The sequence below is a fragment of the Bubalus bubalis genome, chromosome 18 (assembly GCF_019923935.1).
Source record: "Bubalus bubalis isolate 160015118507 breed Murrah chromosome 18, NDDB_SH_1, whole genome shotgun sequence".
Taxonomy (NCBI): Eukaryota; Metazoa; Chordata; class Mammalia; order Artiodactyla; family Bovidae; genus Bubalus; species Bubalus bubalis.
In genome coordinates, this window is record NC_059174.1 from 51,123,589 (window position 1) to 51,151,547 (window position 27,959).

A 27,959-nucleotide genomic window follows, 5' to 3' on the forward strand; every position below is an offset into this window, starting at 1 on the left:
ATCTCTCTCATCAATTTTTCAACCATCAGACATTCCCTCAATACCTAGTTTGCATACGGGCGCTTTGTTGTGTGCCAAGGACTCAGTAGTGATGGAAACATTCCAACCCCTGCCTCCTGGAGCTCCCCCCTGCCCAGCACAAGAAACACACTCATCAGCAAGGATGACCCAGAGTAGTCAAAGCTCCAGTGGGGAAGGTGCAGGCAGAATGATCAGGGCTGGGACGGGAAGCCCTGAGGAAACATCTGACTCAGTCTGAAGAATCAGAGAAGGCTTCCTGGAGAAGGAGCCATCTGAGTTATGACCTAAATGATGAGGAGTAGGGTGGAGTGGGGAAAGGTGACTTAGCAAAGGGAACATTGGGTATATTATTACCAAGACTGAGAGATGAAAGGATAACTTTTTTTTTTCCCCTTTCATGGAATGAAATGTGCCCTATGGTGCTGGGAATACAGCTATGACCAGGGCAGCCCTGGCTCTGCCTTCTTGGAGCTCCCAGTCTGTCGGGACATAGATCCATCACCAATGATGACCCAGGATGTTCAGGAATGGACCGTGCATGCGTGACTGCTAAGTTGCTTCAGTCGTGTCCAACTCTTTGTGACCCAATGGACTGTAGCCCAGGGGAGCTCAAAGGAGAGGGTGTATTTGATCCAAGTGGGGGAGTCAGGAAGGGTTGCCTGTAGAAGGCAACAATCCAATTAAGATGTTAAGAACAAGGAGCTAGCTGGTTAAGGGAATAAAGGCAGGAGCCTAGGAGTTCCTAGAAATTGCCAATTGCCTAGAAATTGCCCAGTCAGGTCGAAAAGGGTGGAAGCAGGCGAACCCACAAAGTGAAAAAACAAAATTGCCACACGCCTCTCTACACCCACCCCCTGCTCCCATCCAAGACCATGGGGTTGAAGAAGATCTCCATTCCTTAAGGGCAGAACCAGCTGAGGGATGGTTGGTTGTCTTGGGTACCCGTAACTCAGATGCCTTGCCTAGGGTTCGAGGGGTCCCATACGTCTGTGCTGGGAACCTCAGCAAACTGTTTTCTTCCATGTTTAATTCGGTATCACATGAGCAACAATAAATAGTTTCTTCCCGCCCCTGCAATCTTCCTCCAGCCCGGGGCAGAGCCCGAGGGGCTGGCTTCCCATCCGGAGAAGGCACCTGCAGCCCGGAAAAGTCGCAGCTCAGACCAGCTGAGCCAACAAACCCACAAAACTCCCCGGAGAGTTAAAGGGGCGCGCCCAGGCTTCCCGGCAGTGGGCGTGGCTTCGAGGCAGTGCGCGGGGGCGGAGCTTCACTGAGATGTCCCCTCAGAGGGTGTGATCAATTAGGGGGCGTGGTTCTCATCAGCCGCTGTAACGATGACGTCCATCCAAATACGCACGGCCTCTGGGCTGGGAGCCACCATGTAGAAAAGGCGTTCGTAGGTTTTGACACAGAACGTTAGGCGAGGGTTCGGGCTCTGGAATAAGTAGCGGAGTGGAGGTGGTTAAGAGAACAGATATGACTCCACCCTAGTTCAAATTCCAGCCTTGCTATTTACAGGCTGTGTAGGGTTGGGCAAGCAATTTAAACTCCCTGAATGTATGCGGATCTGTCCTCCTAAATGATGTTACCTCCTTCGATGGGTTATGGGGGTTAAATGAATTAACACAGGAAGGCGCTGAGAATTATGGGAGCAAGAGAAATTTAAAGGAAGGACCCATGTCCCAATCCCCCAGCTCTGCTGCTGCGGCTGCTAAGTCGCTTCAGTCGTGTCCGACTCTGTGCGACCCCATAGACGGCAGCCCACCAGGCTCCCCCATCCCTGGGATTCTCCAGGCAAGAACACTGGAGTGGGTTGCCATTTCCTTCTCCAATGCATGAAAGTGAAAAGTGAAAGTGAAGTCGCTCAGTCGTATCCAACTCTTAGCGACCCCATGGATTGCAGCCTACCAGGCTCCTCCATCCATGGGATTTTCCAGGCAAGAGTACTGGAGTGGGGTGCCATTGCCTTCTCTACCTTCTCCTATATTAGAAATTGTTGCTGTTGTTCAGTCGCTAAGTCGTGTCGAACTCTTTTGTGATCCCAAGGACTGTAGCCTGCCAGGCTCGGCTCCTCTGTCCAGGGATTTCCCAGGCAAGAATATTGGAGTGGGTTGCCATTTCCTCCTCCAGTGGGTCTTCCCGACCCAGGAATCTGAACTTGTGTCTCCTGCGTCTCCTGCACTGCAGGCGGATCCTTTACCACTGAGCCCCCTTATGCTTAGTTGCTAAGTCATGTCCAACTGTTTGCGAGCCATTGACTGTAGCCTGCCAGGCTCCCTGTCCAAGGGGATTCTCCAGGCAAGAATACTTTAGTAGGTGGCCATGCCCTCCTCCAGGGGATCTTCCCAACCCAGGGATCAAATCCAGGTCTCCTGCATTGCAGGCGGATTCTTTACCATCTGAGCCACCACGGAAGCCCTACTGAGTCCCCTAGGAAGTCCATATATTAGAAATACAAGCATTCAAATTTCCCCTCTTCCAAATCTAGGTCTCCCTGGTTCGTAACTGGGAAAACTTTAGTCTACAACCTATTTATTGAGTACCTACTTGCCAACCCCAAATTAAGTAAAGCCTTTACGTCCATTTTCTGTCTTTAACCCCAACTGTGGAGACATGGGTTTAAGAGTGCCCATTCTGCAGGTGAAAACACTGAGGCTGGAGAATGGAAGTCACTTTTCTGATGTCCCACAGCTGGGATTCCAACCTAAGCTCTAAAGACACAGTTACTCTCCAGAGCTTTCTAAACATTGTATCAGTTTCTGGCACTGCACTTTTATAAATGTTCCAATTCCAGAATTCTCTGGGGAAAAATAAATCTGATATGACACCAGGGGACCCATTCCCATTTGGCAATTGTGAGAAGACACTAAGAAATGATCCTCTCCTTTTGATGCTCCCAGGCGGCCTCAGTCCCCACCTTGCCCAATTCAGTCATTCATTCTTGACTTGGCATCTGAGTTTCCCAAATTTCTGCTCTCAAACTTTTGTTCTAAGAAAAATAACTGTGGCTGAGAGCCAGAGACTGAGCTCTTAATTTTTGGTCCCTGCAGTGAAATAATCTGTCTGGGTTTCCTGTGCTGGATGGAGTACCCTGACAATAGGGGCTGTGGTTGGCCCTTCCCCAGGGGATAAGCTAAGATTTGACTGGCGGGGCTCCAACCATCAGGGCAGGGCAGCACCAAACAGGGGCTTCACCTTGAAGGCACAGCGTAAGTGGTCGTAGTAGACTTCCTCGATGGCCTGGAAGTAGATGACGCCTTTGAGCTTGGTCTCTTCCTTGTCTGATGGAGGGGGGTGAGGGAGAAACAGAGCCAGTGAGAGATGGGTTGGGGTTGGCGGGGAGGGTACCAAGGGGGAGAGGAGTCTCTGAGCCCAAGTCCGGAGACTGGGGTTGAGGTGAGGAGCATGGTGATAGAATCTGAAGGTCCCTAAAGCACTGTGGTTAGGAGGTGAGTGAATGTCGATGGGAGACTGGTGTGGTGAATGGATAAGGCTGGGAGGTGGGGTCTGGGGAGCTGGAATCCTAGGTCCCCAAGTCCCTTGGCCCCTGAGAAGGGCAGAGACTCAAGAAGAGGTTCAGAATCATCGATTACCCTAGAGAGGAAGGAGGAGAAGCTTGGAACCCTAGATCTGGGGGCTGGGCACTGATAATGCTCCTCCTGGGTATGGGGAAACTGGGATCTGGAGAGCTAGAATGGTACACAAGTGATACCCAATGAGGGCTGGGCCTCTAAAGGAGGAAGCGACTGGGGGTCCAGGCACATACATGGACCTAAGAGAGGAGAGACCTGGGGGTGGGGCTGCTAGGTCTCTGGGGTGAAGGTCTGGAGTGGTCTCTTTCACAGGCCTGGGGGCCCAGGCACCTCAGGCAGCAGGGCTGCGCTTACCTGCGTAGTAGGCCAGGCGGCGGGCCTGGCGGTCAAAGCAGAACCATCGCTTCCTCCAGGTCTTGATACGGCCACCCATCTTCACCAGGGGTCCGCGGCAGCAGCCCCCGGACACCCGTAAGTGCGGGCAGTTTTCCGGATTGTGGCCCCAGCGCTCCAGGTGCTGCCGGAGATCCAAGACCCGAGGGCCAGCAGGGCTGGATGGCGGCGCGGGCGGGGCCTGGGGAGGGAAGAGAAGGGGGCTGTGACGTCATAGGGTCAAGAGCTGGGAGGGAAGTCTGTAGCCTGGGTCCTGGAGGGGAGCCAGTCGGAGTAGCTCAAGCGTTAAGGACCAGCACAGCCTTTAACTTTGGCAATGAGGATTAAGACGGTATTTCTGACAGCTACTCCGATTGACTGCACACTGCCCAGGCCTTTACCAGCATCCATTCCTCAACCCCCCTCAATGGCCACTCTTGGGTCAAGGCTACTATAAGTCCCGTTTTTCAGATGAGCACACTGAGGTACAGAGAGAAACAATCCATCTGAGGTCACAAAGAGCTTCTAAGTGACAGAGTAGGGATGTGAACCCAGGTCTTCCTGACCTTAGCGCTCACCCTGAAATACCAGAGATGTGTTAGAAAAGTGATAAACCCCAGTAAGCCCTCATCTACTGTATCTGTAAAACAGGAACCAGATAATGAGTGGTTATAAGGAGAGCGCTGATTCCATTATTATTATTGTTGTAGATAGCATTCTTGCTGTGATGAAATTGGTGATCATTACCTGTGCTAAAACACATACACACACACTTTATAATCCTTTGCCCCCCTTCTCCTCAGGAGGTAGGTACGTCATTGTCCCCATTTTACAGATGTGGAAACCAAGATTCGGAGAGGTTAAGTCACAGGCCCAAGTCACACAGCCAGAGCTGACGAGCCAGGACTCCCCAGACAGAGTGGTCATCTCAGGTGGCCATAAAGTGGAGCAGAATGAAGGCAATCAAAGTGTCTACTGTTACGAGGTCTAGCCTGACCAAACCTGTTCTTCCCGAATGCTTCCTGCAAAGAATGGTATATGATCCCAAGGTCACACTGAGGCCTCAGACTCCAGCAGGCAAGCAGACCCCTAAGGGATTTTGTTAAAATACAGCCTGGGATTCAGTTCAGGGATGCTGATGCCGCTGGTCCATGGACCACTCTATGAGTATTGAGGGTTGAAAACACTGAAGTAAGGCTGAAGCAAGAAAGGATGAGAAATAGAGGTGAGAAGAATTGCATGGAGATAAGGGAGGTGAGGAGGCGGTGGGGGGAGGAGCTGGGGAATGCACAGGAGGGGAAAGGATGGTTAAAAGGGCACCCACTGGGTCATCCTGCCAACTCCACACAGTAACACTAAGTGGTCACCATGTATTGAAGGTTCACTCTGCGGCCAGCACTGTGCCAAGTGATCACCTCGCTGCTTCTCCAAAACAACCCATTATTGTCCCCATTTCACAGAGGAGGAAACTGAGGCTCTTAAAGAGGAAGTGACTCACCAAGGTTGCCCAGGTAGGACATGGGTGGAGCCGGGCCCCAGTCAAGGAGAGCAGGGATGGGCTTGGGACTGGCAACTCCCCCACTGCCCACCCGTGTCACCTCCAGGGAACGCCTGCCCCTCTCCAAGTCTTGGTATTCCTCATCCCAGCTGTTTCATGGATGAGCTCGCTGTTGTCACCTGGTGAGTCCACCCCCAGGCGCAAACCCCAGGGACACGCTTGCTCATGGACGCGAGAAGGCTGCTCGAGGTGTGAGGGGGTGGGGATGGGGGACAATGCAGTCAGCAGGGGACTGGTTAATAAATGATGGTGCTACACAGCAGGAGTGTTTCATTTTTAATGAGGCAGAGCTTATGCCTGACAACCCGGAAGGCTCCACCAGCCTTCCTGCTTTATTTTATTCCCGGCTCTCATCAGCACCTGACCTGCTACTTACTTTACTTATCGATGCTGCTTTCTGTCTCGCTCCCCTGCTAAATGCCAGCTTCCAAAAGGCAGGGATTGTCACTCTGCTGTCACCCAGGGTCTACCACACAGTGCGAGCTCAGTCACTCAGTCACGCCCGACTCTTTGCGACCCCATGGACTGTAGCCCGCCAGGCTCCTCTGTCCGTGGGATTCTCTAGGCAAGAGTGCTGCAGTGGGTTGCCATGCCCTCCTCCAGGGCATCTTCCCCACCCAGTGACGGAACCCGAATCTCCTGCATCTTCTGCATTGACAGGCAGATTCATTATCACTGAGCCACTTGGGAAGGCCACCATAAAGAGGCACTCCATAAATACTGGGTTGAAATGAATAAGGAAAGGCCTCATGTTTGAGAGAACCAGACAGTGGGTTGGGAACCATGTGCTTGTTTGTGAGGAACATAAATTCACCAAATGCAGTTTGACCAGTGAATGTGGAAAAGTATAAACACAGATTTAAAGCCTCCTCCATGACAGAAAACACTTGCGCCTCCCGGTTGGGAGAACTTCACTGGCACTCTGCACTCCCTCTGCAGGGTGCATGGGTTCAATACCTGGTTGGGGAACTAAAATCCCACGTGCCACCCGGGGAGGCCACAAAAATAAATAAATAAGGTGTATGTTGTAACAAAAAAGTATTCATATTCTTAGTATAGGTAGAAATAAAAGCTTAATGAGGAGCTGTCAGCTAAACTCAGAGTGTGAGAAATTCTACAAGATAAATGACTTTTCCACCCAATAAATGGCATTTTTTTAAAAAAAGCAGGGAGGGAGGACTCAATCTCAGAGATTTATGACATTTTTACTAAAAGCACTGTGTGTGCTTTGTTTGGATCCAGATTTGAATAACCAACTATCAAAATCTATTTTGGAGACAATTTGGAGACAATTAGGGATTTTGTTAAAATGCAGACTGGGATTCAGTCATTCCAGGGTGGGGGTCTGGAGGGGAATGAAGCTCAGGGATTCAATGCTGCTGGTCCATGGACCACACTATGAGTATTGAGGGCTGAAAACACTGAAGTAAGGCCAAAGCAAGAAAGGATGAGAAATAGAGGTGAGCTGAATTGCACGGAGACAAGGAGAGTGAGGAGGGGGTGGGGGGAGGAGCTGGGGAACGCACAGGAGGGGAAGGGGTGGTTAAGAGGGCACCCACTGGGTCATCCTGCCAACTCCACACAGTAACCCTAAGTGATCACCATGTACTGAAGGTCTGCTCTGTGGCCAGCACTGTGCCCAGTGATCATGATCACCTTACTGCCTCTCCAAAACAACCCATTATTGTCCCCATTTCACAGAGGAGGAAACTGAAGCTTCTAGAGAGGAAGTGCTCACCAAATGTTAATATGGACCAGGTATTAGAATGTTACAGAATTAGTCATAATTTCATAAGCTATGACAGTGGAACTTACGTTAAATATGTATATATATAGTAGGTACATACTGATATATGGAAGGAATGATAAAATATCTGGAATTGGCTTTAAAATATTCTTCTGCAGAATGGGAAGTAAGTGCAGGTCCAGTACAACAAAGTTAGTAAGTAAAATAAGATTCAATATTGATAATCACTGGAGCGACATGGAGGGCTTCCCTGGTGGCTCAGTGGTAAAGAATCTGCCTGCGAATGCGGGAGTCACAGGTTCAATCCCTGTGTCGGGAAGATCCCCTGGAGATGGAAATGGCAACCCACTCCAGTATTCTTGCCTGGAGAATCCCATGGCCAGAGGAGCCTGGCGGGCTACAGTCCATGGGGTCACAAAAGAGCCGGACATGACTGACCAACTAAACAACGGTCATGAGCTGCGTGGTGGGCACATGGGAGGTTATTAATCTAGTCAAACTTTGAACAATATGTTTGACTATTTCTTAAGTAAAAAGGGTTTTTTTGGTTGTTGTTTTTTAAGAATCAAATAAAACAAAATTTTAAATACTATTTAAAAGCCCCAGCTTATGGTTACCCTCATACTGCAGTAACTGCCGACACCGGCACCCACTTACAGAAGAGGAAACCGAGGCACAGAGAACTGAGCATGTCACATACCATGGATTCAGATGACCCTGATGGGAACAGAAACTAGGTCTTCAGAGTTCCCCTTCCCTTGCCAAGCCCAGGACACTTTTTGGAGGACAGGAGAGGGTGAGATGTCAAAGGGCAGAGGCCAGGGGAAGTGGGGGCAGGGGCAAGACTCACCATGATGGCAGGTACAGGGGGCCCTGAGGAATCTTCCTTGCTTCTTCTTGTCCCTTCCTGTGGGTGCAGAAGGAAAGTGTCAACGAGACTGCAAACCAATAAGAAGTAGGGGAAATGTACTGCGTTCCTGGGTCCGAGGGAGGAGGGGCTGGGGGCCTGGACTCCTGGTCCGAGGGAGGAGGGGCTGGGGGCCTGGACTCCTGGGTCCGAGGGAGGAGGGGCTGGGTCTCACCCTGGCCTGCAGCAGCCGCTCCCTCTCCGCCACGGCCTGCTGCAGGAGCTGCTCCATTCGGGCAATGTCTGGGTAGAGGGCCCTGCAGCTGGGAGCAGGGAAGAGACGGGGCCAGTGAGAGGAGCCCAGTCTCTTCCCCCCCGTCTCCCCACCTTCTCCCTGACGTCTCACCTATTCCCGGGGCCGCAGTTCAGCAGCTGATAGAGAGGGTGTCTCCCGGAGTCTCCAGCTTCAGGCGGGAGGGCTGAGGCCTCCAGGGATCCTGGGGGGAGAAGGGCCAGGGCAATGGGCTGGGATGCTTCCTGGCCTAAGCCTCTCCCTCTCTCCCCCAACGGGGGCATCCAGGTTTCTCCATCCTGTGCACAGGGAGGGTGGTGATGGGAGAAGAGGATATGTGGGGTGAAGTTGGTACTCACCAGTACAATGGAGCGACAGAGGCCGGGGACATCCTCTCTGACTGGCTCTCTCTCCCCTCTTCCGGGACAGGCTTCCAGTCCTCTGGAGGCCAATGGAGCCCTGAAAACACACACAGCCCAGGCACACAGGAAAAGATGCTCAGTCTCCACCATTAGATCAGAGAACCGCCAAGGAAAACCACCATCTTGAGACTTCCCGGGTGGCCCAAGGATGAAGACTTCGAGCTCCCCATGCAAGGGGCCCGGGTTCCATCCCTGGTCAGGGAACTAGATCCCACATGCCGCAACTAAGAGTTTGCAGATGGCAACTAAAGATCCTGCATGCCCCAGTGAAGATCGAAGATCCCCGAGCAACCCGGCGCAGCCAAATAAATAAATATTTTTTAAAAAAAAAGAAACCACCATCTCATTGGCACGGATCAGAAAGCCACTGTAAACGCAATGCTGAGTGAATGCAGGAGTCACAAAGGACCACACAGTGTACTGATCAGAATGGGCAAATCCAGAGAGACAGTGGTTGCCGGGGGCTGCGAGGAGAGGGGAATTGAGGGGTGACGGCTCAAGGGTACAGGGTTTCTTTGTGCATGCGTGCTAAGTCACTTCAGTCATGTCCGACTCCTTGCAACCTCATGGACTGTTGCCCACCAGGCTCCTCTGTCCATGGGGATTCTCCAGGAGAGAACACTGGAGTGGGTGGTCATTCCCTCCTGAATATTCTCTAAAATTGCTGATGGTAATGTTTGCACAACTCTATGACTACACTGAAAACCACTGAAAAACACTTTTAATGGGTGAATTGTAGGGTAGGTGAATTATAGATCTACATAAAACTGGTTGTTGTTGTTTTTTTTTAAGCCCACTGTATCAGGGGAGATGTGGGAAACCCAGACGTTCTCCCACAAGGCTGCTGCTGCTAAGTTGCTTCAGTCGTGTCCGACTCTGTGCGACCCCATGGACTGCAGCCCACCAGGCTCCACCGTCCATGGGATTTTCCAGGCAAGAGTACTGGAGTGGAGTGCCATTGCCTTCTCCGCCCACAAGGCTGAGGGCTGTTTTATTGGAAAAAATTTATGGAGGTCTGTTTGGCTCTTTTTAAAAAATAAAAATGGGAAAAAAGAAAAATAAAATGAATTTTTAAAAAGAAAGGAAATAAAATCAAAATGACAAATGTATAAAACTTTTGAGCCCCAACTCCATTTCTAGGACTGTATCTTGTGGGTACACTCAGACATGTGCAAAATGACCTGAGTTCAAGGTTAATTCCCACAGATGCCTGGAGACCACCTAGTTAGTTAGTTAGTGTTAGTCGCTCAGTTGTGTCCAACTCTTTGCAACCCCATGGACTGGAGCCCACCAGGCTCCTCTGTCCATGGGATTTCCCAGGCAAGAATCCTGGAGTGGGTAGCCATTCCCTTCTCCAGGGGATCTTCCCAACCCAGAAGTCAAACCTGAGTCTCTTGCATCTCCTGCATTGCAGGCAGATTCCTTACCTAAGTAAGGAAGAGACCACCTAGGAGACCACCTAAGTGCCCATCAAAAGGAGACAGGCTCAATAAACCTGAGGTCATCCACATGGAGGAAAATCCCAAAGCAGATAAAAGGCAAAGGATGCTGTTTATATCAGCTAGAAAACAATCTTTACGGTATAAGCAAGTACAGAGAGTGTGAAGAGGATACCACCTACCCATAAAGAGAGGGGGAGAGTGTATACATGCCTGACTGATTCAGTACAGAGTATTGGGACTTCCCTGGTGGTCCAGTGGCTAAGACTCTGACCTCCCAATGGAGGGGGCACGGGTTCAATCCCTGGTCAGGGAACCTGATCCCGAATGTGGCAACTAAGACCAGCATAGCCAAATAAGTAAATATCCAATGTACAATGAAAGTCGTTCAGTTGTGTTCAACTCTTTGCAACCCCATTGACTATACAGTCCATGGAATTCTCTAGGCCAGAATACTGGAGTGGGTAACCTTTCCCTTCTCCAGGGGATCTTCCCAACCCAGGGATCGAACCCAGGTCTCCTGCATTGCAGGCAGATTCTTTACCAGTTGAGCTATCAGGGAAGCCCAAATAAGTAAATAAGTAAAAATAAATACTTTTTAAAAAATACAGTACATCTCTGGGAAGACAGGAGACACTGGTAACCCTGGCTACCCCTGGGAGGTGAATTGAGTGGACGGAAACAGTGGCAAGATAGATCTTTTCTCTGAATGTCCTCCCTTTGAACTCAGAACAAGAGGAATCTTTTTTTTTTTTAATAATAAAATAAACATGACAACCAAGTGCAACCTGTGTTCCTGGACCAGAAAAAACAATTTTTTGTTGTTGTTGTTTTTTGCTAACAAAAAACATCTGCGGGACAACTGACAAAAATATGAATAACAAGAGCTTCCCTGGTGGCTCAGTGGTAAAGAATCTGCCTGCTAATAATTCAGGAGACATGGGTTCCAGGCCTGGTCCAGGAAGACCCCACATGCCAGGGAGCAACTAAGCCTGTGTACCACAGTCATTGAGATCTAGAGCCCGGGAGCTGCAACCACTGAGCCCTCCTGCCACACTGAAGCCCATGAGCCCTAGAGCCCGTGCTCTGCCACAAGAGAAGCCACTGCAACGAGAAGACTGCTGCTCCAGAGCAACCCCCTCACCACGGCTAGAGAAAACCAAGAGCAGCAATGAAGACCCAGCACAGCCAAAATTAGATAATTAAAAAATATATATATATATGAATAACATTTGTGGACTTGAATAGTATTGTCTCAATGTTAGCTCCCTGAATGTGATTGCTGTACTGTGGTTGCATCTGGGAATGGCCTTGACCTCAGATGATAAAAAGTAAAAGCATTTAGGGGTAAAGGGGAATCATGCTTCAGAAAAGAAGAATAAACTGTGTGTGTGCGTGTGGGTGTGTGTGTACAGAGAATGATAAAGCAAATGCCAAATGTGGTAACATGTTAGTCACACGATCTGGGTGACAGGTAGACAGGAATACTTTCTGCTCCTCCTGCAATTTTCCTGTAAGTCTTAAATCTTTTCAAAATAAAATAATAAAAAACTACCCCCCAAATGAAAGTAAACTTATTTGAGAGTTAACAAAGAAAGCAAACTAAAATCATTTCTTTAAAAAAACAGCAAAAACTCTGCTTGGATAACAAAAAATAATAAGAATAAATAAGTTGTATAATTTGAGCACCAACACATATCGTGCGTGCCAAGCTGCTTCAGTCGAGTAAGACTCTTTTGCAACCTCATGGTCTGTGACCGGCAGCTCCTCTGCCCATGGGATTCTCCAGGCAAGAATACTAGAGTGAGTTGCCAGGCCCTCCTCCTGGCCCAGGGATCAAACCCAAGTCTCCTGCATCTCCAGCATTTCCAGCAGATTCTTTACCAAGGAGCAACCAGGGAAGCCCACCAATATGTATGCTCACTGCTAAAGATATTAACTCATCAAATATATGTAATTCATGAGTTAATACTAAAAGAAAAATCGAACTGGTCACCAAAAGAACCAACTCTTTATTTTGAAGGTAGGTGAATGAAGTGAAATCGTCAAGCACTTTCTTTTCCTACAAAAACCATATCCCTGGGTAACCAAATAATCCATAAAGGCAAGTCCCTCTTTAGAAAAAATTGAAGAAGGAGGACTTCCCTGGCAAGCCAGTGGTTAAGACTCTGCACTTCCAATGCACGGGGTACAGGTTCCATTTCTGGTCAGGGAACTAAGATCCCACATGCTGAGTGGGCAGCCAAAAAATAATAACTGCTTTTTTTGTTTTAAGATTTCTTTAACTAAATTAAAAAAAAAAAAAAAAACCAATAAAAATAAATGAAGTAATGACAGATGGGATTTTCCCACTCATGAGCTCCAGGGAATCAATCAATGTATGCCACAAAAAAAGAGACACATGCTCCCAGGATGATTTGCCAAAATGCCAATCATGCAACTGCTCAGCCTCCCACATCCAACTTTACAGGAAATAAAGAGGCAGAGCAAGGTGGTGTTGACCCCCACACATGCAATCGGCAGACCCTGCCTGCGAAACTACAGAGCAACTGCCTGGTTTCTTCACCAAACAGATTTCAAGAGGGACAATAGAAGAAATGGGAGTCTGTGGATGCTGCTGCTGCTGCTAAGTCGCATCAGTCGTGTCCTACTAGAGTGGTTTGCCATTTCCCTCTCCAGTGCACGAAAGTGAAAAGTGAAAGTGAAGTCGCTCAGTCGTGTCCGACTCTTCGCGACCCATGGACTGCAGCCTACCAGGCTCCTTCTTCCACGAGATTTCCCAGGTAAGAGTACTGGAGTGGGTTGCCATTGCCTTCTCTGTGGATTCTAGGAGATTTAAAAGAGATGCGCTGTGCTTAGTCGCTCAGTCTTATTCGACTCTTTGAGACGCCATGGACTGTAGCCCGTCAGGCTCCTCTGTCCACGGGGATTCTCCAAGCAAGAATACCAGAGTGGGTTGCCATGCCCTCCTCCAGGGGATTTTCCCAACCCAGTGATCGGACCCAGGTCTCCCGCATTGCAGGCGGATTCTTTACCGTCTGAGCCACCAGGGAAGCCCATAGCCACACACACACGAAGTTTAAACTATAGCGTTTAGCGATAGACACTGTGGATGGAACTTTCCACTGATGGAACTTTCAACGTTAGACGACAGGGATAAACGTCAGGCTAGTGGTTATTCTCCGGGAGACCGATAGGGGTCACCATTGAGCGGGGGTACGTCGTGACCTGACACCTGGGGCTGTCACCCGAGTCTTCCCAATAATAATTAAGCTGTGCGTGTGCTCGATGTGATTCTCTTTGTCTGCATTATTTTAAAACGTTTTTTAAAAATAGTAACCATGGGACTACTGGGCTTCCCAGGTGGCTCAGTGGTTAAGAATCTGCCTGTCAATGCAGGAGACGTGGGTTTGATCCCTGAGTCCCGAAGAGCTCCTGGAGTAGGAAATGGCAACCCACTCCAGTATTATTACCTGGAAAATTCTATGAACAGAGGAGCGTGGCGGGCTACAGTCCATGGGGTCGCAAAGAGCCGGGCACAGCTAAGCACACACACACACACACACACACACGCACGCACACACACAAAACCATGGGACTCCCCTGGCGGTCTAGTGGTTAAGACTCTACACTTCCACTACAGGGGGTGCAGGTTTAATCCCTGGTTTGAGAATACGATTCTACATGCCATGCAGCTTCATTCAGAAGATTAAAAAATAATAATAATAAAAATAATAACCAGGATTTACCAAGTGCTCAGTCTTTACCTAAGAGTGTATGTGGCACACCACAGACCCATTGAAGCTTCTAGAAGCCCTGGGAGTCGGGAAAGGTTCACACCACTTCAAAAAGATGAAAATGAGCCCCAAGTTCCTGTGGTTCTTCACTCTTCCCTTCCCTCAACTCATATTCCCAGCACTTCCCAGCTGAGAGATTGTTGGCACTGAGGAAGCATGTAGGTAAGAGAGACTCAGTCTTTCCTGGTGGCCGAGACCATAAAGAATCTGCCTGCCAACGCAGGAGACCAGAGTTCCATCCCTGGGTTGGGGAGGTTCCCTGGAGAAGGGAATGGCAACCCACTGCAATATTCTAGCCTGGGAGAATTCCATGGACAGAGGAGCCTGGCAGGCTACTAACACACACTGTCAAGAGAGCGCCAAGTCTCGTCTGCATGGAGCTGACACCGTAGGGACTGAGTGACGGGTATGTGTGTGTGTGTGTCCAGTCGTGTCAGACTCTTTGCAACTCCATGGACTGTAGCCTGCCAGGCTCCTCTGTCTGTGGAATTTTCCAGCCAAGAATACTGGAGTGGGTTGCCTTTTCCTACTCCAGGGGATCTTCCCAACCCAGGGGTTGAGCCCGAGTCTCTTGCATCTCCTGCACTGGCAGGCAGATTCTTTACCACTGCACCACCTGGGAAGCCTCAAGGAACTGAATGAGTCATCATACAAGACGCATATCATCTGACATTGCTGTGAGTGAAGAGTGTTACAAAAGAGTGTTATAAAAGGGTAATATAAAAAAGGATCACCTGCAACTGGAAGACCAGGAACAGCCTTCTGGACACTGACCCTGAGGCCCAAAGGCTAAGAGTTGGCCAGGGTTGACTGAGGCGAAGGGTGTTCCAGGTCGCAGGATCGGCAAGTGCGAAGGCCCTGAGGCAGGAGCCAGCACGGTGTGCTGGGGGGTTAGTGCCCCTGCAGCTGAACAGAGTCAGTACAGGGAGGGGGATGCTGAGAGGTGGGCAGGGGTCAGACCACACAAGGACTTGTGGGCCACACCAAGGAGCCTGGGGGAACCATGGAAGGCTTCTGGGGGGAAGGGCTGAAGTAGGAGGGATGAAGATCACTCTGGCTGTTGTTTGGGAGCCAAAAACTAAGGTGGAGAAAGTCAGTGAGGAGGCTGGTAGAAGGTCACAAAAGCCAGAAATGAGGGTGGCAGTGGGTGGAATAAGAATTATAATAATTATAACAATATCAATCAAGGACCGCCCTGGTGGTCCAATGGTTAAGAATCCACCTTCCAATTCGCGGGACATGGATTCAATGCCTGGTCGGAGAGCTAAGATCCCACATGCTGCGGGGCAACTAAGCCCTTAAACCACAACTAGAGAGAAGTCCACGTACTGCAACTAACTAGCCCGATGCAGCCAAAAATGAATTTTTTTTTAAAAAGCTGGCCTTCCCTCATTAAAAAATATAATAATATTAATCATTATATAACCAGAGCAACAGATGCCCACGTTTACTAAGCACCTGCTATGTGCCAGGCATCACACCAAGTACTTTAATGCATTAGCCAATGAATGCTGTTATTATTCCCATTTCAAAGCTAAGTAAACTGAGGCACGGAGCCGTATCTCATGTCAACCAGCTAGGAAGTGGCACAACAGGTACTGGAATCCGAGCAGAGTCAGTACTCTTAGGCGTCACATGATCCTGGAAAGAAGGGGTGGGATTTGAGAAGGATTTAATAGGACTTGGAGGGAGAGGGGGGCAGGGGCAAGGGGGAGTGATTTGTTAATCCCTGCATTTATCTGCTTGTCTACTGTTTCTCTGGCTGCATAAACAAACACTCCCTGTGTTCTTTGTGGGGCTTCCCCCTGTGGCTCAGGGGTTAAAGAATCCGCCTGCAATGCAGGAGACTCAGGAGATTCAGGTTCGATCCCCTGGAGGAGGCCATAGCAACCCACTCTGGTATTTCTGCCTGGAGAATCCCATGGACTGAGGAGCCTGGCAGGCTACAGTCCATAGGGTTGAACAAAGTCAGACACAACTGAAGCAACCTTAGCAAGCACGCACATACAAGCTCTTCGTCATCCCTGAGGTCCTTCGTCACTGCCTTTGAGCTCGTGTTAACCAGGTGCCCACTTGGGTTCTCAAGTTTCCTTGAGAAACCCTCGTCTCTGAAAGGCACAGGCTGAGGAATCAGGCAGCTTTGGTTCACACCGAGCTCTGCCGCTTAGTTAGGTGTGTGACTTTAGCAAGTCATGTCTCTTCTCAGGGCAACTCCCCCTCTGTAAAGTGAGCAAGGTCCTGCTGCCCTGCCGTAGCTAATGCAAAGATTCATACGCTGACCTCATGCAAAATACACAAAAGAGTGCCTGGCACGGTCACCAGTGTCCAAGGGCCAGACACGTGGTGACACCCACATGCAAGGTGGGTGTGGGGTCCACGCCAGTGGGTACAGGGTCCACCTGGCCTTAGAGGCTCCGTGTCCACAGAAGCCACTAACTCAGGTGAGGACTCCATAGGAATGGCCCGGCTTCCCACCAAGTCTTTATAGATATGCAGTTTAATTATAAGGGTCATATTTACCCAAAGGCACGTTGCCTGGCAACAGAGCTGACAATCCACCTTTATCAGCCTTCCAGCTAGAAAGTTACAAAAGCTCTGCTAACCCTTTACCTGGACAATAATAGGACCCACTGCTACAGTTTCTTCTGACCAAAAAATGAATTTTATATCAGGTGCATTTGCAATTTCATACATATATAACATATATTCTTGATTATATATTCAAGAAACATATAATTTTAATATAAAATATATAGAGTTGAAGCATGTCAAACTGTCAGTATTTGACTGTTTCTCACCTTCAAATGGGCTTCCCTGGTGACACAGACGGTAAAGAAGCCTGAAGTGTGGGAGACTGGGGTTTGACCCCTGGATCAGGAAGATCCCCTGGAGAGGGGAATGGTAACCCACTCCAGGATTCTTGCCTGGAGAATTCCATGGACAGAGGAGCCAGAAATTATATGTTTCATGAATATATAATTCAATAATATATATTATATATGTATGAAATTGTATATGCACCTAATATAAAATTTTATTTTTGGGTCAGAAGGAACTGGCTTTGCATCCATGGGGTTGCAAAGAGTCAGACACAACTGAGCAACTTTCACCCTCAAATAATAGCAATTCCATGTGGTTCAAAGTGATGAGATGGCTTTAAGCAGACCCTGGCCTACATTAAGCTCTTAAATATTAATATCAATTATATTTTAGCAATAGTTAATAATATATTAATATTATATTGTTACTATTAAGATATGTTGCATATAATATAATATAATCAACAGGTAAATATTATAATATACAATATAATTAATTTATTAATATTAACTTTTGAGCTTTCCTGGTGGCTCAGACAGTAAAGAATCTGCCTGCAATGCAGGAGGCCCAAGTTTGTTCAGTCCCTGGGTCAGGAAGATCCCCTGGAGAAGGAAATGGCAACCCACTCCAGTATTCTTGCCTGGGAAATCCCATGGACAGAGGAACCTGGCGGGCTACAGTCCACGGGTCACAAGGAGTTGGATACGACTGAGCAACTAACAACAGCAACAACAATATTATGTTATTATTGTGGGTACAAAGACAGACAGACATGGATCTTCATAACGTCATTGCTTAAACTGCACAAAACTCCATCTGCCATCCTCAGAGAGGAGCTCCAGGCGCCCATACAGAATTGTGTGTGCACAGAAGCTCAGAGTGGTTCAGAGCGTGGGCTCTGAATGCAGTGCTGAGTTCAAATCCCAGCCTTGCTGTATACTAGCTGATTAAGAAACCTCAGCTGCCTCAGTTTCTTCCTGATAAAACGATAAGAAGAACCCAGCTTGTAGAGTTGTTGCAATGACTAAATGAGTGAATCCACATAAACATTTAAAACAGCGCCTGGGGACTTCCCAGGTGGTCCAGTGGTTAAGAATCCACCTTCCAATGCAGGGAACAGGGGGAACTAAGATCCCGCAGCCTTGAGGCATCTAAGCCCACACCCAGCAACTACTGAGCCTGTGGGCCACAGGGAAGATCCAGCACAGCCAAAAGAGAAAAAAAGGTTTTTAATTCATAAAATAAAACAGTGCCTGGCACACTATAAAGACTCCAGAAAAAAAAAAAAAAGGGCTTCACACATTTTAGCAGTCTTTATGATTGTTACTGTTTATATCATTACAGAGCCATTGAAGGAAGAGGCACCTCTAAATGTATCGAAAGAAAAAAATCTCCACCACAGTCTTGAGCTAGGGGAAAAAAAGCCAACTAGTAGCTAATACTGGAGAAGGCAATGGCACCCCACTCCAGTACTCTTGCCTGGAAAATCCCATGGGCAGAGGAGCCTGGTAGGCTGCAGTCCATGGGGTCACGAAGTGTCGGACACGACTGAGCAACTTCACTTTCACTTTTCACTTTCATGCATTGGAGAAGGAAATGGCAACCCACTCCAGTGTTCTTGCCTGGAGAATCCCAGGGACGGCAGAGCCTGGTGGGCTGCTGTCTATGGGGTCGCGCAGAGTCGGACACGACTGAAGCGACTTAGCAGCAGCAGCAGTAGCTAATACACATGTTTTTGAAAAAACATTTACACGATTGAACAAGCGCTCACCCTTTCTAAGGGCTGACCCCACATCCCTACAACAGCCCTACCTCCGGGCACAGCACTCTGCCACTGTCTACTCCATTTCATTTAAAGTTGCTAGCAACATATTCAATAAATGTTTTAACCCATTCATAAGTTGGAACCCCCATTTTTCAGAAAACCTGGAAGAAAGAAAGAAATAGCTACCAGGACCTCCCTGGTGGCCCACTGGCTAAGACTCCGCGCTCCCAGTGCAGGGGGCCCCGGGTTTGATCCCTGGTCAGGGAACTAGATCCCACATGCTGCAACTAAGATCAGGTATAGCCAAATAAATAAATACAAATACTAAAAAAGAAAAAGAAACAAATAGCTGCCCAGTTCTGAGGAGGAGGAGGGCCACGGCTCATTGAGCTGGGGAGAGGAGGACTGATTATCAATATGCTCTGTTGGGTGGCTTTTAAAATTTACATCTGGGGGCCTCCCTGGTGATTTAGTGGTTAAGAACCCACCCGCCAATGCAGGAGACACAGGTTTGTTCCCTGGTCCGGAAAGATCCCACATGCCAAGGAGCAGCTAAGCCCACGTGCCACAACTACGGAAGTCCATGCACCCTAGAGACCTTGGTTCACAAGAGAAGCCAGCGCGATGAGAAGCCCAGGCACTACAATGAAAAGTAACCCCTGCTCGCCGCAACTAGAGAAAAGCCCAAGCATCGCCACGAAGGCTCAGCACAGCCAAAAATTAATAAACAAATAAAATCTTTTTAAAACTAACTAAATAAAATTAACATCTGGGCAGGCCTGGTTCCATTTCTCCAGGGGAGGAGAGGTAAGATGTTAGGCAGAAGATAGAAAAAGAATAATAAAGCTGGAGCTTGGTGAAAGTTAAAAATGCGGCTTGATCAGCCTCCCCTCTCCCTCCCTCTCTCCCCCATGCCCACAGCAGAGAAAGCCACGGTGACCAGCGAGACCCCCCGGGTGATGAGGTATTTGGGGGTGGGGGGGGGCACCTGGAGGGAGCTGTGAACAGAGAAGAGGCAGGAAGAGGTGGCGGCGGCCGTGTGGGCAGTGGGATCCTGGAGAACCAGCAACTGGCGGTCTGTCTTCTGGGTGAAGAGGAGCTGCAGGAGAAGGGGTGGGGTGGAGGGCTGCTGCCAGGATGCTCTGGCCTCCAGAGCATGGATGCCTGCTGCCAGGATGCTCTGGCCCAGGCCTCCAGAGCATGGATGCCTGCTGCCAGGATGCTCTGGCCCAGGCCTCCAGAGCCAGCCCATTTCTTGGATGGAAAAGGAAAGGCTCAAGGCCCCAAGAGAGTGGGAATGCAGTCTCAGGGAAGGAGGACTTGTGTGCAGACTGCTGGTTCTCTGAGGAGGCTCTGGAAGTCTGCACTCCTGAGGCCCAGGGGGAAAAGGGATTAGGGGTTGAGAATGGTAGATCCCAAGGGAGAATGGAGGTGGGGGGCCTAGATTCCTGGGTCTGAGAGAGGAGGGGGCTGAAAGGCACACGAAATCTCCATACCTTGGTGAGAGCCTGGTTGGGCTCAGAGAAGTCCCTGCCAGGGGTTCCCTGAAGGCAGTTAAGCTCGAGCAGTCGGCTCCGTTCCTGGGGAGGGCAAGACATGAGCAACTCCTACACCTCAGGGGACATATGGGGTGCAGGCGAGGCAACGGTACGCCCCAGCAGGAAGTGGGGATGTAGGACAGGTGTCGGCAGTGAACTGACCTGTGTCAGGGCCTGAAGGGCCTCCTCCTTCTTTCGGCTCAGCCCCCGGCTCTCAGCAGCCATCTGCTCCCCCAGAGACTTGAGCTGCTCCTCCAAGACCTGGATCCGGCGCTGCGGGGCACCCGCCAAGGCCCGGGTTACTCAGCTGACCCCGGGTCCCGGGCTGGTACGCCCAGAACCAGGCCCTCCTTGAGAGCCTGGGGTGTGCTCCACCCCATACAGAGACCCTGGCATCTGGATGCCCGGGAGGGCATGGGGGACTCAGAGTTAACCTTCGCTAGTGCCCTTCTCCCCTTTGAGGGCCTAGAAGAGACCTGGGGTGAGCTGGAGGGATGGAGGTTCAAACATCCAGAGGCTGAGGAAGACAGAGACCCAGAGAAAGTCGACATTGCCAAGAACAGAGAGAGAGAGGGACTTTCCTGGTGGTAGAATGGCTAAGACGCTGGGTTCGTGCAATCCAGGGGGCCTGGGTTTGATCCCTGGTCAGGGAACTAGATCCCACATGCCAGAGCTAAAAAGATCTTACATGCTGCCATGAAGATCGAAGATCCCGCATGCCTCCTCTAAGACCCAGCACAGCCAACTAAACAATAAATATTAAAAAGAAAAAAGAACAGAGAGAAAGGGAAAGACAGAGATAAACCGGAAAAGATACAGAATAGAAGAGCCAAGACAGAGGGAGAACAGAAACAGACAGAGCCTGTGAGGCAGGAATGGGAAAGGAGACCCACATCGGAACTTTCTAATCTGAAACTCTGGGAACCTTTGTATTAAATACAGTCAAAAGTTGAAAGTTAGTCACACAGTCATGTCCGACTCTTTGCGGTCCCATGGACTGTAGCCCATCCATGGAATTCTCCAGGCAAGAGTACTGGAGTGGGTTGCCATTTCCTTTTCCAAAATATAGTCAAACTTGTAGCTTTTTCCAGCAGGACTTTTCAGACCCTTGAAAGTGAAGCTCCCAGAAAGGACTGGTGGGAGCATGATTTGAGATAAGGGCTGAGACATGGGGAGTGTAGTGGCGAAGACCTAGCAGGTTCAGATTCCAGTTCGATCCTTTGGGAACAAAGTGACCTTGGAAAAGATAACTTGAGCAGCTTGACCTTGAGTTTCTTCATTTAGAAAATGCAGGAAAAGATATGAAGACCTGTCTCCCAGGACTGTTGTAAGGATTCGATGACTTAATAGCCATGAAATGTTTAGGATCATGCCCGGCCCATGGTCAGTGCTCAATAAACATCAGCGACCATCATGACCGTTTTGAAGAACATGACACAGGGAGGCCACCAGGACAGAGAAGGGACGAGACAAGTGAATGGAGGAGCCAGAGGGCAATGGCGAGGGAGGCAGGGTGAGCCCAGACCAACTCACCCTGTGCTGCGCCACACTGGCCTGGAGCTCCTGGACCTTGGGGTCTGGCGCACCGGCCCCAGGGCTGTCCCGATCTTCTTCCTCCTGCCGGCTCTCGCGCTCCAGCTGCTGGAACTCCAGGTCCTCGTAGGCACGTTGGGCCATGTCCAGTTGTTCCCTCATCTGTGGAAGGAACACAAAAGGATTGGAGGCCTGGACCTCTAAGAACCAGGAGGGTGGAAGGCTGGAGCCACGACTCCTGGACAAGGAGGGAGGAGGGGCTGCGGATCTAGACTCCGGCGTCCTTCGGGTTAGGCGCTTGGGGCCTGAGCTCCTAGGTGAGTGAGAGAGGAGGGGACTGAGGGCCTGGATGGCTGGGTCCTGAGTGGCCTAGATACCGGGTCCCCTTACCTCCTGCATTCCCTGCAGAAGCCGCTCATGCTGGTCTTCAGGCTGTGAGTCAAGCTGCTCCTGGGCCTCCTGGAGTCTTTGGCGAAGACCCTCCACACGATCCCTCTCCTGGCTCAGCCGCCTCTGTTCCTGCATCAACAGCAATCAGGCTCTTAGCCTCAGCCTGAGCACAGGGAGGGAAACAGAGGCCAGATGGGGCTAGGCCAGCCAGATCTCAAGCTCCTACTCACCTGGGAAGTCCCCCCCTTCCAAGTCTGGGGTGTTGGCTCTATGAGGGCAGGGACCCTGTCTCTCTGGTTCATGCTGTACAGGCCCACCCAGAGCAGACCAAGTAAACAGCTTTTTAAGAAATGAAGGAGGGGACAGATGAATGGATAAAGATGTGGTACACATACACAGTGGAATATTACTCGGCCATGAAAAAGAAAGAAATAATGCCATTTGCAGCAACATGGATGGAATTAGAGATTAGCATACCAAGTGAAGTAAGTCAGAAGGAGAAAGATAAATATCATAGAATAATAATCATATGTGCCATCTAAAATTTGACACAAATTAACTAATCTATGTAACAAACAAACTCACAGTCATAGAGAACAGACTTGTTAGCGCAGGGAACTGTATTCAATATTCTGTGATAAATTGTAATGGAAAAGAATATGAGGGGTCTTCCCCTCGGTCCAGTGGTTAAGACAGTGTACTTCCACTGCAGGGGGCATGGGTTAGATCCTGGTCAGGGACCTAAGATCCCACATGCTGAGCTACATGGCAAAAAAAAAAAAATAAAGAATATATATATATATATATAAAAAACTGAATCACTTTGTTGTACAGCAGAAGTTAACACAACATTGTAAATCAACTATTCTTCAATAAATGTTTAAAAAAGAAACGAATGAGGGAATGAATGCTAAACATATCCAGACTTGGTGATTGATACTGGGGACCCAGAAGGGGGTCGGACCTGGGCCCTGTACTCCAGCAGGGGACACAGCCAGTTATAGCCTGGGACAATCAGGGCAGTGAAATGCAGATTCTGTGGGAACCAGAATGGGGGGAACAATTTCTACCAGGGTAAGCCTAGGCTTCCTGGATGTGAAGATTTTAAGATGAGCCACAAAAACCAGGGAACATTGAGACCTGGGGAGCTAGAGAGGGCTGGAAGGGCTTTCTGGACTGAGGGAACAGCATGGTGCAAATGAATGGAAGTTGAACAGTACAGGAGGGACTTTCCTGGTGGTCCACTGGCTAAGACTCTGAGCTCCCAATGTAGGGGACCTGGGTTTGATCCCTGCTCAGGACACTAGATTCCACATGCCACAAAGAAGAGTTTGCAGGCGTGCTGCATGCTAAACTGCTTCAGTTGTGTCTGACTCTTTGCAGCCCCATGGACTGTAGCCCACCAGTCTCCTCTGTCCATGGGATTTCCCAGGCAAGAATACTGGAGTAGGTTGCCATTTCCTCCTCCAGGAGACCTCCCCGACCCAGGGATCAAACCAGTGTCTCCTGAGGCTCCTGCATTGCGGGCAGATTCTTTACCACTTGAGCCACCAAGGAAGCCTAAGAGTTTGCATATCACAACTAAAAATTTCCACATGCCAAGTGCCCCAACTAAGACTCAGCAGAGCCAAATAAATAAATAAAAATAAATACTTAATAAAAGAGAAAAGTAAAGGAAGTGTAAGGGCAGACTGCAGTCAAGAAGAAAGAAGGTGGGATGGAGGGAAGAGATGGGGAATACAGGTGAGAGACGACAGTGGAAAGGCAGACAAGATGGAGCTCAGGTGCGGTTTGGACCACCAGGCTGAGGAACCCTATCTGGGGTCAGTGGGGAGTCACGGCAAGATTGAAAGGCTGGGGTAGGATCTGGGTGTGGAACCATCCCTCTGGGAGATAGGTTCGAGGGGTTGAGGCCAGCTCCTTCCTGAGTCCTCCGGGCAATAAGAATGAGACCTTCGACTTCCCTGGTGGCCCAGTGGTTAAGAATCCGCCTGCCAACACAGGGGACATGGGTTCAATCTGTGGTCTGGGAAGATCCCACATGCCGTAGGTCAACTACTGAAGCCTGAACTCTAGAGCCCAAGTACCGCAACAAGAGAAGGCCACAGCAACAAGAGAAGGCCACAGCAACAAGAAGCCCCAGCACTACAACCAGAGAGTAGCCCCTGCTCACCGCAATTAGAGAAAGCCTGCACGCAGCAGCGAAGACCAAGTCTATCCAAAAATTAGTAAATAATAAAAATTAAAAAAAAAGAATGTGACCTCGCCCGAGGTCTAGGCAGGGCAGATATAAAGGAGATAGACTAGCAAGAGAGATTCAGGGAGAACAAAGAACAGGACGTGGTGACTGACAGGCTTGGGGTGAGAGATAAGGAGGCGTGCAGAGCGAGGCTCAGGACTCTGGCCTGGTGACCAAAGGGACAGTGAGACAGGGACGGTGTGGAAAAGGGAGTTGCTGAGGTCAGCACTGGATATGGTGAATGAGAAGGGGCCAGACTCCTGGATCTAAGGCAGGAGGGGCTGGGGTCTGAAAACCCAGGTCCTAGGGGAAGAAGGAGCATCTAGGAACCAATGTCCTAGAAATCAGGACACATAGGTCTAGATTTTGAGAGAGAAATCAGGGCTGGGAGAAATACAGGCTCTTTGAGGTAACTGAAGACTTAGGATCCAACCCCAGGAAATTCCAATATGTAAGATAAGGGCAAAGAGAGAGACTGACAGAATTACAAAGTTATCATTTTCCAACCTGCAGCATGCTCGGGTAAAGCAATGACCACCAATGGATGTTAAAGCCTTTAGGTAAATAACTATTAGGAAGGGATCAGAGTGACCTCACTGAGGTCTGGAGAATCAGAGACAACATCCCCCTGGCCCAGTGCCCCCAAAGCACCACAGCACATCTGAATCTGATCCATCTTATACATTTAATCAACCACCTGCTTCCAGGAAGCGAAACAAGTTAAAGGACACCCCCGGTGTGCAACTGGTCACATACTGACCATGGGACAGAGGATTTGGTTTCTTCAACAAAGAGTTCGGGGGGAAAAAAACAGTAGGCAGGGACCATTAGAGGAGAAACAACACACACAAGGCATTTCAACCCATTACAATATACTGGCCTGCGGGGAACCCGATTCAAACAGCCAGCCGTTAGCCATTGTTTTGAGACAGTCTGGGACCCATGGAAACTGACTGGAGATGAGATAGTAATACTTCAGATGTGATAATGACATAGGGGTGATGTTTTCTTAAAAGAGTTCTTAAAGAACTAAAGTATCTACTGTCAACATGATGTCTGGTACTGGATTTCAAATCTAGGGACAGGGAAGCCAACTGGAGGACATGAAACAGGAATGGAGGATTCATCGCAGCTGAACTGGGGAGTACATCACATGGCAACCGTCTATTTTTTGTTGGTTTGACATTTTTCACAAAATGACATTTAGAGAGCAAAGAGAGATGGAACACGCCCCAGTGAGTCAGGCCCCAAAGTCATAGAGGAGGGAGGGAGGAGGGAAACAGAGAGAGGCATAGGTCCCTGCCACTGCCCACCCCCAGCCCCAGTATCATCATGGCTTGGGCAACGAGGGGTGTAACCCCGGCCCCAGGTCCCAGGAGCACCACAGGAAAGTCTGTCCAACAAGGAAGAGAACCGACGATGAAGATTCAGGAGGGCTAACACACCTGTTCCCGCTGCTGCTCCTGGCCGCCCTTCTCTGAGTCCACCTGCTGCCCTAGCAGCTCGCGAAGCTGCTCCTCCTCCCGCCGAGCGGCCACTCGCTCCCCAGCCAGCTCACCCCGCAGCAGGGCCACCTCCACCTCCATCTGCAGAGAGAAGGCAAGAGCTGGGACCCAGAGGCCTGGATCTGAGAGTAAGGAAGGCGTGCTGGCGCGAGGACGCCTGCCTGGGTCTGAGCGAAGAACCTGGGAATCCGAACTCCTGGATTCGAAGAGAGTATGGAGCTGGAGGCCTGAGACTCGGCTCCCATGGTTGTAAAGGACTGGGAGCCTGGCCTGACGGGGTTCCCCACGAGTTGGGGCCAGACTTCCCAAGGGGTCTGCAGCCTCACCTCGATCCTCAGTTCCTTCCTCTGACGCTGTAGCTCCTTCACTCGCTGCTCCATCAGAGCCACGCGAGTCAGTGCCTCCAGCTGCTGCGCGCGAAGCCGCCGCGCCGCCCCTCGCACCCCTTCTCCAGACAGAGCGGGTGCGGGGGGCGTGGCCGGGGTCTGAACTGGAGACGGAGCCTCCGCCTGAGGTTGAAGAGGGCTAGTCAGTTGGGGAGGACTCGCCCCCTGCTGTCACTAAATAGGTCCCTGGGGCGGGGGATGGGGGTGGGAGTCTGCGTTAGCGACCCTTAACCACCAAGCTCTTTTATCCGAGGCGGGGAGGGTGCAGGTCCGATGACCGCTCGGCCCCAGGAGGTGGCTCAGGGACTCGCAGTTCGCGGAGGGGGCACAACGCCGACTCAAGGATGCTGTTTCCCATTGTCTTGGCCTCATGTCTTCGAAGGTTCTGCATCTCTTTCTCTCTCCCCGGGTCTCTGAGTCTTCCCCCCTTTTTTCTCGGCTTCATTTTCCTGATTCAGTATGTCTTCTGTCTCTGAATCGTTATGTTTCTTTCTCCCTCGGAGTATCTCCCTGTCTCAAGGTTTCTCTGTCTCTCTTTCTGTTTCTCTGAGCATCACTGTTTCTGGGTTTCTGTCTGTGTCTATCCTCAACTCTCTGAGTCTCTTGTCTCTGGTCTCGCAGTGTCCCTTGACTCCTTTGGATCTTTGTCTCCCAGTTTCCCCGTCTCTCGGTCTCTATCTGGTCTCCCTATACCTGGCTCAATGTGTCTCTGTCACCCGCTTGGGTCTGCTCCTCTGGACCCCCCCACCCCCACCCAGTAACTCTCGCCCCCCGGGTCCCTCACCGCATCGTGGCTGCTTTCGGTGCTGCTGCCTTCTCCCACTTCTTCCTCTTCCTTCGCCTGCTGCTCAGCTCCTTGGCCGCTCGGAAGCTCTGCCGGGGCCTCGGGCGCCTCCCGCTCGCGGGAGTCTTTGGGGTGCCCCCGGGGCTTGGAGGCCCCTTGAGATCGGACCTCTGTGTCGCACTCCGGGACCGCCGACGGCGGGGCCCCCAGGTCCGGGCTGCTCCGCGTCCCCATGGCCGCTGAGAATTCCCGTCGGGTGGGCGGGGCCTGGGGTTCCGGAGGCGTTGGGGGCGTGGCCCAGGGGGCCGGCGCGTCCCTCCCTATAGCTATGGTGAGCGCTCCAGAGGCGGGGCCTGAGAGTTCAAAGGATGGGACTGAACATTCCACAGGCGGGGCCTGGAGCTTCTAGGGGCGGGGTTCGTGGCTCCTAGAACGTCACGCCCCAAGAGGCGGGACCGGAATTTGAGTCCGGGTCCTAGTACGCCCCCTACCGGCGTCTCCCTGCTATCTAGGTGTCGAGCCTTGTACTTTTCCCACCCTCCCCCGACTATCCCCTTGGACCACTTTAGAGCGACCCCATCACCATCTGCTTCGCGGACTCAGGATCTGTCCTGTCCTCTCTGGAGCCCCGTAGTCTCAGCTCCGACCCCCCTGTGTAAGGGAGCCGTGCCCCTTCCGCCTCACCCAGGAATCGGAGAGTCGGGTCTCCTGGTCTCCCTCTCTGGACAAACCAGGAGCCTTGAGTCCTAGGGTCCTCGGGAGCGAGATTCCAGAACTCCAGCCCCCGAGACCCCCACAGCCCCGGCCCCCTCACCGGCTCAGGCTTCGGCGCGCTGCGTTCTGCGCTCCGGCGCAGCAGTTTCTGCCCACTGGACAGGTGGCTGGGGAAGAGGGAGGAGAGACAGGCTGCTCGGTCCCCCTCCCCAGCAGCCCGGAAGTGGAGGGGGGGGAGACAACAGGTCCAACAGCTC

At 50.5% G+C, this 27,959-nt stretch overlaps 1 protein-coding gene across 3 annotated transcripts; it reads right to left on the reverse strand.

Moving 5' to 3' along the window:
* Nucleotides 1–1,031: 1,031 nt before the first annotated feature.
* PHLDB3 (pleckstrin homology like domain family B member 3) lies at nucleotides 1,032–27,921 on the reverse strand. Of its 3 annotated transcripts, none has more exons than XM_045163264.1 (16): nucleotides 27,803–27,921; nucleotides 26,989–27,341; nucleotides 26,145–26,327; nucleotides 25,759–25,899; nucleotides 22,075–22,203; nucleotides 21,685–21,846; nucleotides 20,314–20,424; nucleotides 20,110–20,193; nucleotides 19,602–19,712; nucleotides 8,730–8,829; nucleotides 8,485–8,575; nucleotides 8,314–8,401; nucleotides 8,082–8,138; nucleotides 3,909–4,128; nucleotides 3,217–3,302; nucleotides 1,032–1,456 (listed from the first exon to the last, which is right to left on the reverse strand). In XM_045163264.1, exons 2-16 carry the CDS (start codon nucleotides 27,220–27,222, stop codon nucleotides 1,322–1,324), a joined length of 1,932 nt encoding a protein of 643 aa, XP_045019199.1. In that variant the 5' UTR covers nucleotides 27,223–27,341; nucleotides 27,803–27,921; the 3' UTR covers nucleotides 1,032–1,321. The 3 variants fall into 3 exon arrangements, with proteins under 3 accessions (XP_045019199.1, XP_045019197.1, XP_045019198.1); XM_045163262.1 differs by having other exon boundaries at nucleotides 27,673–27,804; XM_045163263.1 differs by lacking the exon at nucleotides 19,602–19,712 and having other exon boundaries at nucleotides 27,673–27,804.
* Between the last annotated feature and the right edge of the window lie 38 nt (nucleotides 27,922–27,959).